This window comes from Ursus maritimus, unplaced genomic scaffold, assembly GCF_017311325.1.
Source record: "Ursus maritimus isolate PB19 unplaced genomic scaffold, ASM1731132v1 scaffold_13, whole genome shotgun sequence".
Taxonomy (NCBI): domain Eukaryota; kingdom Metazoa; phylum Chordata; class Mammalia; order Carnivora; family Ursidae; genus Ursus; species Ursus maritimus.
In genome coordinates, this window is record NW_024423675.1 from 11,383,486 (window position 1) to 11,399,253 (window position 15,768).

The 15,768-nt window shown below is 35.1% G+C and overlaps 1 protein-coding gene across 2 annotated transcripts in view; it reads right to left on the reverse strand.

Moving 5' to 3' along the window:
* Positions 1 to 15,768, reverse strand: part of FBXL4 (F-box and leucine rich repeat protein 4) — an 85,164-nt gene that overhangs the window by 35,437 nt on the left and 33,959 nt on the right. For both annotated transcript variants that reach the window (XM_008705013.2, XM_008705014.2), the window contains 2 exons: positions 15,286 to 15,530; positions 7,969 to 8,182 (listed from right to left, as the gene is read on the reverse strand). In XM_008705013.2, coding sequence (XP_008703235.2) covers positions 7,969 to 8,182; positions 15,286 to 15,530 — 459 coding nt within the window. The remainder of the gene's footprint in view (positions 1 to 7,968; positions 8,183 to 15,285; positions 15,531 to 15,768) is intronic.

The window sequence follows — 15,768 nt, forward strand, 5'->3', positions numbered from 1 at the left end:
TAAAAAGAAAGTTACCCTGTTTACCAACCCATTTCACTAGTTACTCTGGGAACATGCAGTAAACAAGGCCCAAGTCTTGGCTCAAGGGTCATTTCTTCTAAAAAGGTTGCCCAACATGGACCACTCCTCGACTAAGCACAAGCCAGTGACATTTTTCGTATGCATTTGGGCTGACTGCACACCGGTCCACTTAGTCTCTCTTTATCACAATATTATCTTGTTTCTTACAAGGCATATGTTTACTGCTCCGCGTCCAGTGAAATTCAACAAATGGAGACCACTAACTCTCCAAATAGCTTATTTAGTGGTTTTTTTTTTTTTTGGTTGAGTTTTAAGAAGACATTTGTTATTTCTCTGAGGAAACAATTTCTCATCTCAATCCTAAACATCTAAAAAATGAAAGAGATCTCATGAAATGAAAAAAAAAGTTGAACCATATTTCACTATCTTTTAGGGCTAAGAATTCTGAACAGATACAGTTCAAATATTTTCTTACAAGTTTTTCAACTTCAGATCTAACCATCCATCTGCTTAATACATGTGCTTATCTAATAATGAAAAAAATGAATTGATAAGAGCTAGCTATTATTCATTCAATACACGTTTACTGAATACCTACTACATAAATTCATTTGAACACCAGACACTGTTCTATGTACTAGTCGTGAAGAAGTATACCGTCAAACATGGTTCTTCCAATTATGGAGTTTGCAAGTTAGGAATGAATATTCCTTTCACCAGAAATAAATCAAAAGGGTGAAAAAAATAATTCAACCTAAATCTCCCTTTGCACAGGATGGGAAAGATACTCCCATTTAGGAAGATCTATAATACTTCATGGAGATGGAAATATTTGTGTAGGGTCATGTTGAATAAATCTATACTATCATTTTCACATTTACACAAGTGCATCTAATTTATAAAGTGTGTGGTTCTTTTAAACGTAACATATAACCTAGTTTGGTCTTCTCAATAGCCTATGTGATAGGGTAAGCTTGGTTTTTTAAACAGACAAATAAACATTTAGCTTAGTACCAGTGACTTACCCAAGCACAAAAATCTTTTAAGTGGAAAAACCAAAATAAGAACTGAGTTGGATGACTTAGGTCCATGATACAGACTAAATAACAAATATCTTCCCAGTTTTTAAATTATCAAATAGCATGGGAATCAGATACCTGAACCTACTACTAAGCAAAAGTTTTAATCACAGCTAAAGTCTCAACAAGATCCTACCGCTGCTTTCTCTCACTGTAGGGTACCAGCTACAGTATCAGCCAAAGCAGTGGAGCTGGGCAGGAAAATCTTTTCTTTCTTTCTTTTTTTTTTTTTATAAATTTGATGTGCTGCACTCCGTAAATTTAAGGTGTACAGTGTGTTACTTTAATACCTTTATATATTGTAATATGATTGCGATGGAAGCAATCAATATTTGTATATCATTACAGTATAATATTATTGTCCATATTCATTATACTGCCCATCAGATCTCTTTGGCTTTTTTATTACACGTTACACGTTTGTACCATTAAACACCATCCATCTTATCCTCCCCCCACCCCTTATCCCCCTGGAAACCACCATTTTACTCTGTTTTTTCTTTTTATAGGTTTGACTTTTTAAATGAACCAGGCCAAATAAAAGCTGGGCTCAAAAATTGGTGACAATGACACCTAGGGCTTATTTTAAAGTTGCTCTCATTTTAGTTTACCACCAAAGCAGCAATCAAGCAGCACAAAGGATATGCACCGGGATACGACCCCAGTTCCTGACAAGGCTACGCATGAGGCTCAGTGGTCAATGCAGCAGCCCTGACGGTGAAATCTGTCAGGGAGAGAGAAGCCCACTGCCCTGTGCTCACTGCCTGTTTCACCACTCACTCAGGAAGGGGCCCCATCAGTATGCCAGGATCTACCTACCAGCATACAAGGCAATTCTGACCCTATTATACTTTCATTTTCCTGGGTTCTCAGTCTTATTGACTAATCAGACCTGCAACACGCCTGGCTATGCCTAGCCACTTAAGAACATACCACTAGACATCAACAACACATCATTTCACATGCCAGAATTATCTGTGGGATTATCTGTCCCAATGCTACTCTCCACTATGGTATAATATTGAGAATTGGCCTATATAAACTATTTGCTTAAAGCAGTTTATTACGTAATGATTCCACAAACTATTACTTAAATGTAATTTGAATATATATATATATATATATATAAATATAATTTGAATAACTTACTTATAAATGCAGAAAAACTAAGACTCAAAGTAAGTTTGCTCATAATAAAAATAAAAGACAAAAATTCCACTTCCCTATGGTAGTTTCAACCAGAAGATATTTATAGAATATAACTTAGTAGTTTCTATTTTCCACTGGATCACGATGTTGTGTATGTTAGTTACAATGTTATACTTACTTACCAATTGCAAGCTAGAAAAGGAATAGGTAGTAAGGAAAAATCTCTGGTTTAAATAGAGGCAGCCAAATTATTGGAATAACCACCATTCTATAAGCTTTTATATATCTTACAATTTTAACTATAACACTAAAACCACCAAAGCTGGGTTCAAAGCCTGACTCTAACTTATTGCTCTGTGCCACTAGGAAAGTCACTAATCTTTTGGAACCTTCATTTGATCATCTATAAGATGAGAGTGACACCTACTTTGACTACTGTAAAGGATTAAATTATACGCAAAATGTCTAGGAGCAAACAGAATATATTAAGGAAGCTTTCTCAAACTTTGGGATTAAAACCCAGGCCCCAATATCGACTAAGGCTTTGTCCACTATGCACACAGACCAAAGTCTTATAAAATGGCATGGATGTATTGTGTTTATTAGTGTAAATTATATACAGGCACATAAAGAGTAACTCTACTAAATCATAAATCTGACCTCTCTGAAGTTAAATGCTGTAACAGACAACATTTTATAATATTAATTTTTGCTTATTTTAGAACTTTGTAGAATTTAGAAAAATGGGTATAAAAGTGGCACTGGATAATTTGTATCCTTGTTTAAAAAAATTTTTCTCAAGAAGTTCGAATTTGTATCTTCTTTTTCTTCTCACATATTTCCTTAGAGCAAACAGAGGCATTTAAGATTAATTGCTGTTCCTTTTTTTTAAAAACAGTTTATAACATCTGAATGTACTGCCAATGATCACAAGGAAGGCTTAGAGAGAAGCCAGGCCCCTGCATCGTGTCTTCTTATTCCCTGCTTGCTCTTTATCCAGCACCACTGAGTGCAGGGAGGAAATGTACACGCATGGAAGAAAGAAAGGGTGATGTAATGCTTTGCTTAAGTGAAGAGGGAAGTGTTTGCAGACTGATACAAATACCAGTGTTATAGCTTCTGCTTGTTAAAAGAGGCCAGCTGATTTTGCTGCCTTCTCCCTTTATTCCTGTGAGCTCCTTAGTATCCACGTCGGTGTCTGATATAGAGCCCAAGGATGAGAAGACAATAGAAGTGAGTAGAGTATAGGTGGAGAGCATTGAATACAGACTTGAGAAGCAGTACACATTGCCTGGGTTTTTCCCAATTTTGGATTTTCCCATTTATATCACTGAAATAGCATTATTTTTTATTTTATTGTAAGTCAACTATAAATCACTAAAATTTAATTTTATGAATTTTTTACATATTCAGTGTCAGAAAAATTGTATAAATTTATGAATTATTTTTATAATATTTTAGCAGATGGGCTAATAAAAATAAACTTTAAGAGGTAGTAACGTAGGGTACAACACAAATTTTATTTAATGGATTCATATAATGATTTTACATCTATACTGAAGTAACTGAGAGAAGCTGGAGATGAGCTATCTAGACTTAGATACATATGCTTAGATCTCCACTCTTGAAAGAGGAAATCTTCTCAGTCCTTTATAAATCACACTTTTAAAAAAATATACTCGTATGCGGAATTTAAGAAACAATGAACAAAGGAAAAAAGAGACAAGCAAACAGTCTTAAATACAAAGAACAACTGGGTGGTTGCCAGAGGGATGGTGAATGGGAGGATGGATAAAACAGAGAAAGGGGATCAAGAAGACATTTAACACTATGAGAACTAATGTACAGAATTGCTGAATCATTATATTGTATACCTGAAATTAATAAAAATAAAAGAAAATGATTTAGTCATATTCTATCAGCTTCTTAAGGTTAATTAAAGAAAACTAGACCACTTAATGATTTCCTAACACCTAGATCATGTTAATACAGAACATTTCAAAAGCATCCCATGGGATTTTTTTTTTTTTTAAATCACCATAGATGTAAGGTAACCAGCAAGTTAATATAATTTCTTAGTTCTTACCTTATTTTCCTTCTTGAAGATTTGTTTAATAATTGTGCTATACTTCTTCTTAAAGCTAAATTTAACCAGAAAATTTTTAAATGAGGCATTATCTTGCTCAAAGGATCTCAGAGTTTATAATACATAGTATTATATAAAATAGTAAAATACCAACAAAAATAAGGTAGGGTATGATTTAAGAATGGACAGACCTACCCAAGAAAAAGACAGCTGACAATTTTATACTCACAAATGCTAAGTCATTTCACGACAGACAAATGAAAATATGGGCTAATATTACCTTTAAGCTGACATTCAGGGACAATAGCCCTTTCATTTTACAAAAAAAAGAATCTGGGAATTTGAGAGACTATGTGACTCAACCTAGATCATTAAGCTTGTCACTGGGCCAGAATTAGAACCAGTCTTCTTTCTACCATACCAGGTCACCAGGGAAACTCAAGCTAAACATTTTGCCCCACATTGAAAATACTGTATTAAATAGAAGCTCTTCTACTCACATACTCAGGCTTCCATAGATTAGAACAAACACCATATCTATAAAAGGGTATATACTCTGATCTACCAATAAAAAAGGCTATCTACCCAAATGGTTTTATAGGTAAATTCTATAACAGGTAATTTCCATCTATTCCAGTTATGCCAGAGCAAAGAGAAAAATGGGAGTTTCCCAAATCATTTTGCTATGCTGTCATAATCCTAGCCCCAAACCTGATAAATAGCATGAAAAGGAAAACCACAGCTCAATCTCACTTAAGAAAGCAGATGTAAGTTAGTTATAATATAAATCCTTAAAGAATATTTATTATGAACCAGGCACTGTTATAGATACTTCATGTATATGAAATCATTTAACCCTCATAAAAAGTCTTTGTGATGCATACTATTATTACCTCCATTTTATAGAAGGGAAAGCTGAAGCACAGGGGTCAAGAAACTTCCTCAAGGTAAAAATTCTTAAGGGATAAAGCCAGAATTCAAATTCAGGCAATTTGGCTCCAAAATATTAGGAAACTAACCTCGTTTTGTATTAAATTAAAAACATGCAGGGATGCAAGGACTATTCAACATAAGTCATTATACTGATAAATAAAAGAACAAAAAAGATGAATGCACTCATTAATGGAGGCTTAAAAAGTAATATACATTTTTGATAAACTATTCTTAATCAAACAAGAATGATAAAATGCCAAAACTACTTAGATATGAGAAAAACTACTTAGCAGTTAGCAACATCAAACATATAAAATTAGTAAGCTGAATGAGGACCTGTCTGCTTAGTGTGATACTAAAGTTCCGATGCCTAAAATGGTGCCTGGCACATAACAGGTAGTCAAATATTTGTTGTATAGATATTTTTAAGATGAAACAATAAGACATCCCCACCATATAAAAATAAGACTAGTATACCTATTATGACTCTATTTATTCCACATTACTTATTACATTCTATCTAATGAAGCAACACTTTAAATATTGAAAAAGAAAGAAAAAGTGTATTAATTTTGAGATTATATAATCGTATCATTAGAAAATCCAAAAGACATAAGTAAAAAGTTATTAGAACATATGAGCATTCAGTAAGGTGAGCAGATACAAGATAAATATACAAAAAACAACAAACTTTAACAATAACCAATCGAAACTAAGTAGAAGAGGAAACAGTATCTGAGACTATAAAATGCAAGAGATAAATCTTTTAACCAGAAAGATATAAGACCTAAGTGAAGAAAACTATAATATGCTCTTGGATGTAAAACGAGGCTTACATGAACAACAGAAAGCCTTATTAAAGAGCAAAATGAAATAAAATGAATGTACTTCTAATAAAATCCTTGCTAAAAGATACTACTGGAAGAAGAATATACAAGGATTAACAGAAATGTTTAAAAAGAATAGAGATGAGACTTTCCCTACCATAGAGTAAAACGTACTACAAAACTGCCACGATGACACTATTAGTACTAATATTTATTTATTGAGAGCTTACTGAGAGTTTACTATGTTCTAGGCACCCTCTAGGCACTTTACATGTAATTTGCACTTTACATGTAATTTAGTTCTCACAATGACCCTGAGATCTGTATTTTTATTCTCTCCATTTTAGAGAAAAGAAAACTGAAATACCAGAGGTTAAATACCAGGAAAAACTGAAAAAGGTAACATTCAAAACAGTCCAGGGTTCGCTACAGCGGGAAAGCATCTGCTATACCATTTTAGAAAAGTAATTTGGTTATCTTATGCATTCATTTAATAAATATTTATCAAATGACCGATCTTACCAAGTACCATTCTAGACGTTAGAAATACAGCAATGAGAAAGATGTACAAGGCTCCTACCTTCATGACATTTATATCCCAGTGTAAGGAGATAGATATTAGCAAGAAAACAAATCAAATCACTTCAGAGTGATACAGACGCTAAGAAGGAAATAAAACTGGATGATATGGAAGAAACAAACTAGAATTGGGTGACTAACTTTTAATCAATGTCAAAAAGTGATCTCTGAAAAAAAAAATACTTGAACACTGAGCTAAGAAAAGGGCAGCCATGTAATAAGCTAGAAGAATATTCTAGACAGCCAGAAAAGCAAGAGCCATAAGCTGAGACCACATCAGAATATGTTCAAGTAATAGAAAGAAGGTCAACATGACTGAGTAGAGGAAACAAGTATATGACAGTAAGTGGGTGTTTACTACAGGGGCCCAGGCACATCCTCTTTGATCCAGCAACACAATTTAAAGGACTCTATCCTACAGCAATAATAGCATGTATATGCAAAACTCTGCACAAAAGAATGTTATTGCTAGATAATTTGTAAAAGAAAAACAACTGGAAAAGCCTGAAAGTTGATCACTTGGGGAATGGTTGAATAGATTATGGTCTAACCTATACTACACAGTTAATGAAAAGAGTCAAATGCTATGTATGTGGTGATCTGGAAAGAAGTCCTAGAAACGCTAAGTGAAAAAAAGCAAGGAGATCAATATAAATGACAAGATTCCATTTTTTGTTAATGAGACTCCTGAACTATGGTATTGAAAAAAAAATTTTAAGATTTTATTTATTTATTTGAGAGGGAGAGAGAGAGAGAGAGAGAGCGCGCAACAGCAGGGGTAGAGGAAAGCAGACACCCACTGAGCAGGAAGCCTGACTCAGGGCTTGATCTCAGGACACTGGGATCATGACCTGAGCCCAAGGCAGATGCTTAACCAACTGAGCCACCTAGGTGCCCCATGGTATTGAATTTTAACTCCTAAGTCTAGTCCTGGATAAATTCCACTTTGCTTCCTCCCCCTCCTGCACACTATCACTCTACCTCCTTCTCTAATTCATTCCCTGACAGCATTTCAGCTCACCTTAATCCATTGCTTATTTCTTTACCTGGAAACATGCACAACATACAAAAAATTTAAGAACACAGAGAAGAACATTTTCCTGTAATTATAAAAACAACACAATAGACTAAATAATTCTGAAATGACTGAATCAGCTCTATTAATTTTAGAACAGTCAAGTGGCATCAAAATCTATTTAAAAATCAGAAATCACATTATCATGAGCAATTACAGGCAACTAAATATTCAGTTGGCTATCACACTAGCAAAGATGTAAACGATGATTATTCTTACCTCTACCTTTGTTCTATAAAGAACAAGTCGTCTAAGACTGCATAATTTGGCAATGTGGTTGAAAGCTTGAGGTGGTAGTTTATCGCAGGATGAGAGATTCAAGTCCTGTAAATTTGGACACATCTCAGAAATAATCTCCAAGCAAGTTTCATTAAGAAAGTGGCTGCAAGATAATTCAAGGCGCACTAATTCAGATCCACAAACCTTCAGAAACCTGTAAAAACAACGTTCCATGTGAATTTTGTAAAACGAAAAGATACTTTTTTACAAGTACACTGGAATTATCTCAACTCTTAGCAGTCACCCTCAGAAGAATGGATTTCTATTAGGGGAAATGTAAAACTTGTTTCACTTAAACTCATATTTACTACTTACCAAAATAGGCATGGTTGGGCTAAAATAAATCAAGCTGATACAGTAAGAGGTATTCAAATCATATATAAAGTAAGCTAACACCAAGTGAAAAATTAAGAAAGCAGAGAATGTTTTTCTCCTATCTAAAACTCACATCTCAGTTGGTAGAGCCAAAAAAACCAAAAACATAACAAAACCCTTAGAAGATATTTCCCCCTAAACAATATCCATACAGTACTGGATAATTTATTTTGAATGTGGCACACAAGGTGAAAGCTTTAATTAAATGACCTCAAATCAGACTCGCCTCCTCTCAACTAAGGAAATGTCTGAACTGGTTTAACTGTCCTATTGTAATGTTCCTTATAACTGTTACTATTTACTAGACCGATGTTGAAATCATTACAAGATATTCAATTGCAGCTTCACATAAAATACACAGAAATAACTCAACATGGCGGACACAAAACTCTCTGTCAGAGTGGTAGTAACAACACCTTAGTTGTGTTACATATCTGTGGGCAGGGAGACAGTGCTGTCCATAATCATCATCTGAAAATAATAAAAGTAAATGTGAGTCTAGCAATATTTGAATCCATAAAACTTTACCAGCTAAGCAAATTGAACTCTTAAGTGCACCAATCATCCCTGTTCACGTCTCCTGACATTTTCTTGCCCATCACAGGGCCACATCAGTAACATACTGTTAGTTTATTTATGCTACATCTTTTTTCCTGAACAGATTAATTAGCTTCCAAATACACATATAATGTAAAATTAACTAAATCAATCACTTATGAAAATAAGGGAAGTAACACTGGACTTCTAAGTCAAAAGATTAATTTTTTGCCCTGTTCCACTTCCTGGCATGTGACCTTGGAAAAGGCATTTACCCCAGTCTCAGCACTTTCTCAGCTGTAAAAGGCAGACTAGAATTACATAACAGCACTCACCACACTGCCTCATGGCTTTGAACATCAAACAATATGTGAAAGCAGCTGGTAAAGGTCAAAGCACCCCACAAACATTAAAATAAAAATTGAATCTTGGCCAACTCATATTCAAACAACCATAAAAAATTCAATTGCTATAAATTTATTTTAAATGTTGAAAATAACTATTGCCCACATCTTATTTACATCTGAACACCCATTTATTCTTAATCCACTGCAATATGTGTTTTGCTCTCCCTAAATCTGCCCTTTCCTTTTAAATGCCAAATTCAATGCCTTTTCTTTTCAGTGCTTGAATTACTTGACTTATCGTGGCATTTCACACAACTGCCCACCTTTCCTTAAAATTCCCTGACACTCCTCAAACTACTCCTTCTCCCACATTTCTTTCAACCTGTCTCACTACTGTTACCTTTGCTACGTTGAATTAGCTAAACTGCGGTTTGCACCAAGCATGTTCATTCATTAATTCAACGAATATTTATTGGGCTCCTATGACGATCCAGGCATTACTCTAGGCACCGGGGAGTTAGCAATGGACAAAACAAAGTCCCTGCTCTCATGGAGCTTACTTCCATTTTGGTAGGAGAGGCAGGCTATAAACAAGTAAAAGAGTAAAACAAATAGTATATTAGAAAGTGCAAAGTGTCAAGGAGGAGATAAAAGGAGGGAAGGGCAACAGGAAGTTATCAAGGTAGACAGGGTGGTCAGAGATGCCTCACTGAGATGATGAGTCAAAACCCAAAGGAAGTATGGGGGTAAGCAAAGCAGGTATCTGGGGAAGAACATTCCAGGCTGAGGGAAGGGCAAGCCCAACGGCTCTAGGGCAGGATACCACATAGAATAAGGAAATATAAAGAGACTGATGCAGGAGATACGAAGTGAGGGGGAGATGAGAAGCAGGTCAGAGAGGTAAGAGGCAGTTCATATAGTGTGTATCCCATAAATACTTTGGCTTTGAGGGAGATGGCATTGTCAATCATCAGAGGGTTTTGAGAATAGCGATACAACCTCCTTCTGTTTTAGCAGGATCACTCTGGTTTCTGTGTGGAGAATACACTGAAGGGGAAGAGGAGTAAAACCAGGGGGACAGTCAGGACAGAGGAAAGAGAACATGGTGCACTGGATCCAGGTGGAAGCATTGAATGTGGTGCTCAATATTCAGATTCTGGATCTATTTCAAAGGTGGGCAATGTATACTAAATTATGACACACCTTCTCTACACTCAACTGAACTCAGGCTCATCTATTCCTCAACCACTACATTTTTTTCCCCTCTTAACTACAATTTCCTTCTTACTAATTTGTTTAGATTGAGTTTTATCAGCTTCCTTGAATCCTTTGGCAACTGAAGCAGATTTTTGGCTTACCCAATACTTAGCACAATGTCAGGCATAGAAAAAACATTTGATGAGAGTTTACTGAGTGTCTCTTCTAATTATGAAAATTCACTTGAAGAATTTAAGTTTCCTCTACTCCAGAACACACTAAGTTCTATGGACTCAGGGTATTTTTCCCTTACTAGGGTTAAACTGTTCCCAAGAAATACGATGAAATTAACCACTTTACCTACTTTTGAGTATAAATAGTAGTTATAGGTAGTTCTTCATGTTTTTGTAAGCTAGCAACCTAGAAATGGATGTAGGGTTTCAAAGAACTAAAGACTATTCTATTTTGATTTGGTACTTCTGCAAGTATTGGCCGATTACAAAAGCTAAATGAGTATATTAACTCTTAAAATCTTTAGGCGTCTTATCTCTTAAAGGTCTTCATTTTTTGGCTAAACACTTTGTTGTATAATTTTTTCTCATACTGGACTTGCAATATTTTGACATCTTTCCTCCTTACCCTCATGATTGAACTTCTCTCCTCTAAAGAATTTATAGAATGATGTCAAGCCAATCAGCAGAAAGCCAGCTGTTAAGAGACTAGAAAACTTCCCAAATTGATTTAATGAATGACAGAATTTGAAAGCACAATAATGATCATGCCTATACTACCTTTCTGACTTTCCCTCTCTTTTTCTATAGTGCATATTTTTACTCTGAGCAGATTATTTAGTTAATATCCCCATACTGTGTCTTCCTAAACTTACAGGCTCTACACTACCTACTTCCTCATGACCTCTGCAGTTCAAGAAGGCAGAAGTAGCAGCAGACTCAATTAATCAGCCAAACACAACTCGTGTTTCTTTCCTTAACGCCCCTCATGTAAGTTTTACGTTACTGCGTGATTACATACATGTTTTTGTCTTAGTCGTCTATTTATTCGTCTCAATTGTGATACCGGTCACCTAAAAGGAGAACTATAGCTTCTTTATTTTCTACAGCCTCTTCATTCTATGATATAAATTCTCATAAAGTATTTCTTGATATTGAGGGTATTATGGGAAGACCTAAGTTCAGATGAACAATCCCAAACTAGGTCTCTTGCTATGGAAAAAGAGAGAAACGGCTTATCCTTAGGTGATTTTGGACGAATTTGGACAAATTAATTTGTCCAGGTCCATAAGAAGTAATTTACTACACGGTAGCTTGCACCCTAAAATAATAAAATCATATGAATAAATGATTTAATCTGAGTTTACTCATTGAAATAAAAGGCATCAATCCTCACAACTTGCCTGACGTATAACGGTAAGGGGGGAAAAAGGTAAGGGGAGAATTAGACATAAATATCTATGCCTTTTGATTCCTAATGGTACATTTTGTTAGCTGACTCTGAGTTTTATAAAACAGCATATTTAAGATAAATCTTTAATCCTTTATAATTTCGAACATTTTAAATACATCTGATCCAAAATAAAGCCATGAAAAACAAAACTCCTTGTTGGCAGGGAAAAGAATTCTTTACATTGCCTCAAATCTCTGGGAATTGACATTCTAAAAGAGACAGTGTATAAAGCATAGGTAGGCAATTGAATAAACAAATAAATAAATAAGCAATAAGTCTTTATCCCATAAAATTGTAGCTCTGTGTCAAAACACCTAGTGAAGTTCTTGAATCTAAAAAGCAACCTCTAGAATGTTTTCTGAAGGAAACAATTAGAGGAGTCAGGGGTAAACATCTCTACGTAACTGAGGTGGGGATCAAGGTGATTAATTTGGGCAACTATCCGAAGAAAACTGGTAGTGGAAAAATAAACCTAAGGCTTTTTGAGCATGAGAGTGATATGATTAAGCCTCAAAGCACAAACAGGCGGGGGGGGGGGCAAAGAAATATCGAAGACTTTAGGGAACCGTATTGTAAAAGAAAAGTGGAATTATAAAAGATGTGATTCTAATGAGTAATGATATGCGTGAGCAGTACTTGAAGTTGCAAATCACAAATCTGGAGATAGAATAGGATTTTAATAACTGATGAAGACTTTTAAGTTCTTGTTATTCCAATTCGACCTATTTTCCTACTATTTTGAATAACATACATTCCTAAAAAGTTCTTTGAAATCCAGTTAAACAATTCCAACTTGTGAGGAAAGGTTTTTCGGCAACAAAAATAAATAACAAACTTTTCCCAAAGACTTGCTCAGAAGCAGCTCCTCGTCACTGGTCTCTAGTTTAAAAATGTACTTTTTTTCTTTAAAGTATTATAAATAAGTCTTCTTCACAGTAATGAGCATAAATAGACCATACTTATTCATAGATTATTCATTAATAATCAAGCCATGAATATTTATTGTTTATTCTGGGAATGCTGCCTACAAGCCATAATGACTAGTAATTCGGCAGTCAAGTCAAGGGGGCCAACAGCAATCAGTAGGCAAAACTCCAGTATCTCCCACCCAGAAAAAATAATTCTCTCTTCAGTATTTAAACTTTTTTATTTTCTTAATGGGAACAAGGACTATGCTTAAAGGAATGCTATCAAGATTTATAGTTTCACTGACTGAAATACTAAAGTAATATATGGAAAACTTAAATTTATGTATGTACCTTTGTGATTTTTCAAACAGCCCCACAGCAACTAACATGGCTGAATTGAAAATGGAAGAGAAATTGCTGGTGAGAAAGTAGACTGGAGCTTTAATCTTGCAAAAGATCTTTATCCATTATGAGTCTAAAATTTAAAAAGTAGTCTAAACTTTCTTCTCACAACTTATGCCTCTGCTCATGCACCAGGATAAGCTAAACAAAGGGAGTTTTAAAACAGTGACTCAATTATTACTGTTCCATTTTACTCATTATATCATGGTCATATGCAACGTTTTGCCAAACAAGCTGGCAACTATCAGCTGTTCACTATCAATGTTTTCTTTAAAGTCTACATTCATTAGTTATCATCCTGCTATTTTATTAATAAAAATATAGGAAGGATGCTTACATGTTCATATCTTTATCTTTCCTTTGGGCCTGACATAGGAACTATGTTAAACATCTCTTTACATGGTCAACACTCACTATAATTTCTTACACACAAAGGGTGAAAACAAACAAATTCCTAGTAGTGGGAAACACTGAAGAAAGAGGTCTGAGAGGAATGAAAATATCTGAAAGATCCTTATAATGTAAAATAATTTTTACTGACACCAGTTAGCCTTGATTTATGAACCACAGTGCATGCTCTAAGCACCCGCAGTCATCATTAGCTTCCGTCCTTCGTGGTCCTATTAGCACGGCGGAAAATTTTCAAATGAAGTGTGGGGGTGGGCTGGGGAGCAAAGGGAAGTAGAAAGGATTCAGCTGTGTTTCACTGGATAGCCGTCAAATGTCCAGCAATTTTTAAAATGTGGATTCTATAAAAATTCACCAAAATCATACTGCCAAAAGAGAAATGCCTATTTTTTTTACCGTAGATCTCTCCTAAGCAAATTTACATAATAGAAAACATTTTGTATACAAAGCATGTTATAAAAAAAAAATCTTTATACTCTCTGACCCACAATACTGTAATGTTTTATCTAAGAACTTCTTTCCCTGGCTCTATTTTTGGTGGGAAAGAAAGGAACTCAGGGCATCCAGGGTTTCAACATGTGCTATAAGCCATTACTGCTTGTGTTTACTTTTTACTTTGTTGCATAAACTATCAATATTAGCACTTTGAACACACTGTTACTATCCCAAACGTTATTACTTCATCCGAATCTTACAGCATCAAATATTTATTTCTGGAACTGCATCTTTATTTTTATAGCCTAGTCAAGGGAAAACAAGGCTCAATGTACAAATTTCTAATTCATAAACCACTGTTCAAGAACGTATCCACTGAGGATGTGTGAAGGGAGAGCTGTTGTTCATTTTTAACTTCTAAAAACAGGATAGAAGATTATTCATTAATCAAAGATAACAGGTAATTTCCCCAAAGTTTCTACTCCTTCATTATTTAACTTAATGAAATGATGGGATTATACTGTAACGTACAATGAGAATAACCCTCATCAAGGTTAAGAGAAAAACACCTGTTTGTATCATAAGCAAAATTAATATGGCATTACTAAATGAATATGCACTTGTGCAAGCTTTCAAATGTTTAACAGGTGACATTTAATAGTAAGAAACCGAAATGCTTAAATAGAAAGGAGCAGAAACACCTGGGCAGGTCTGCAAGTGTGGTCGCCTACTTAGCATGCAATCGCATTTTCAACATAATTAGTTTAAATGAGCTTCTAAATTTGGGTGATGTATTGCACATGTAATTAAGATTTAATTAAAAATGTTCTATAATAAATTGTTTTCCATTTCTGACAAATCACATTAGAGAGGTGGATTTTGATTTGGAAATAGTTTTAAAATGTGTTAATCATCTGTGCTGAAAAGACGAGAAAGAAAAAAAGGAGCGCTGCTGAAAGTTACTCGGGATTTACAAAACAGAAGGTAAAGGGCAGAGTCTTCCTTCCTATTATTGTGAAGTCTGGCTGAAAAGGATGGTGAAACTCACTCGCTTTGCTAAGCAGAAGCATTCTGAACATGATGGTACACAAAATGGATTTGTTCTTTAGTTCTTTCAAGTCTACGCTGGATCCTTTCAAACGTTTCCTGCTGGTAAAATGAGCGCAGCGAGGCTTGGCACTAACCTGCTAAATCCTGCCACAGAGATGAAGCCCCTGTTGCCAGTCCAAGATAAATTCAGCCACTGAACGAGGGTGCAGCGAGGCTGCAGAAACTGCAGAGAGGTGTCACTTAGTTTTGCCCAGTACGGTTGCAGATTGAGATGGATGTATTGTAGAGGGTCACAGCAATGCTGGTTCAGCAGTTTGCAAGTCTGTGCTAACCTGCACAGGTCTGGTAGTGTAAGATGATTCAGAATCAGCTGAATGAGCTACATCAGACACAGTGAAAAACAGTGTCACTTAAGTATATTGTGTGGTCCAAGAAAGAACAACAGCATCACGTATTTCATAACAATATTTTCACAGACGACATCAAGATTCCGCAGCATTACCCGAGTCAGAAGAAACCATACTTACATAATATATACTACATTTCAAAATTGTTTCAAGTATACTCAGAACATATTGACTACTCATTTTTTTTACAGGACAAACATCTATTTTGGT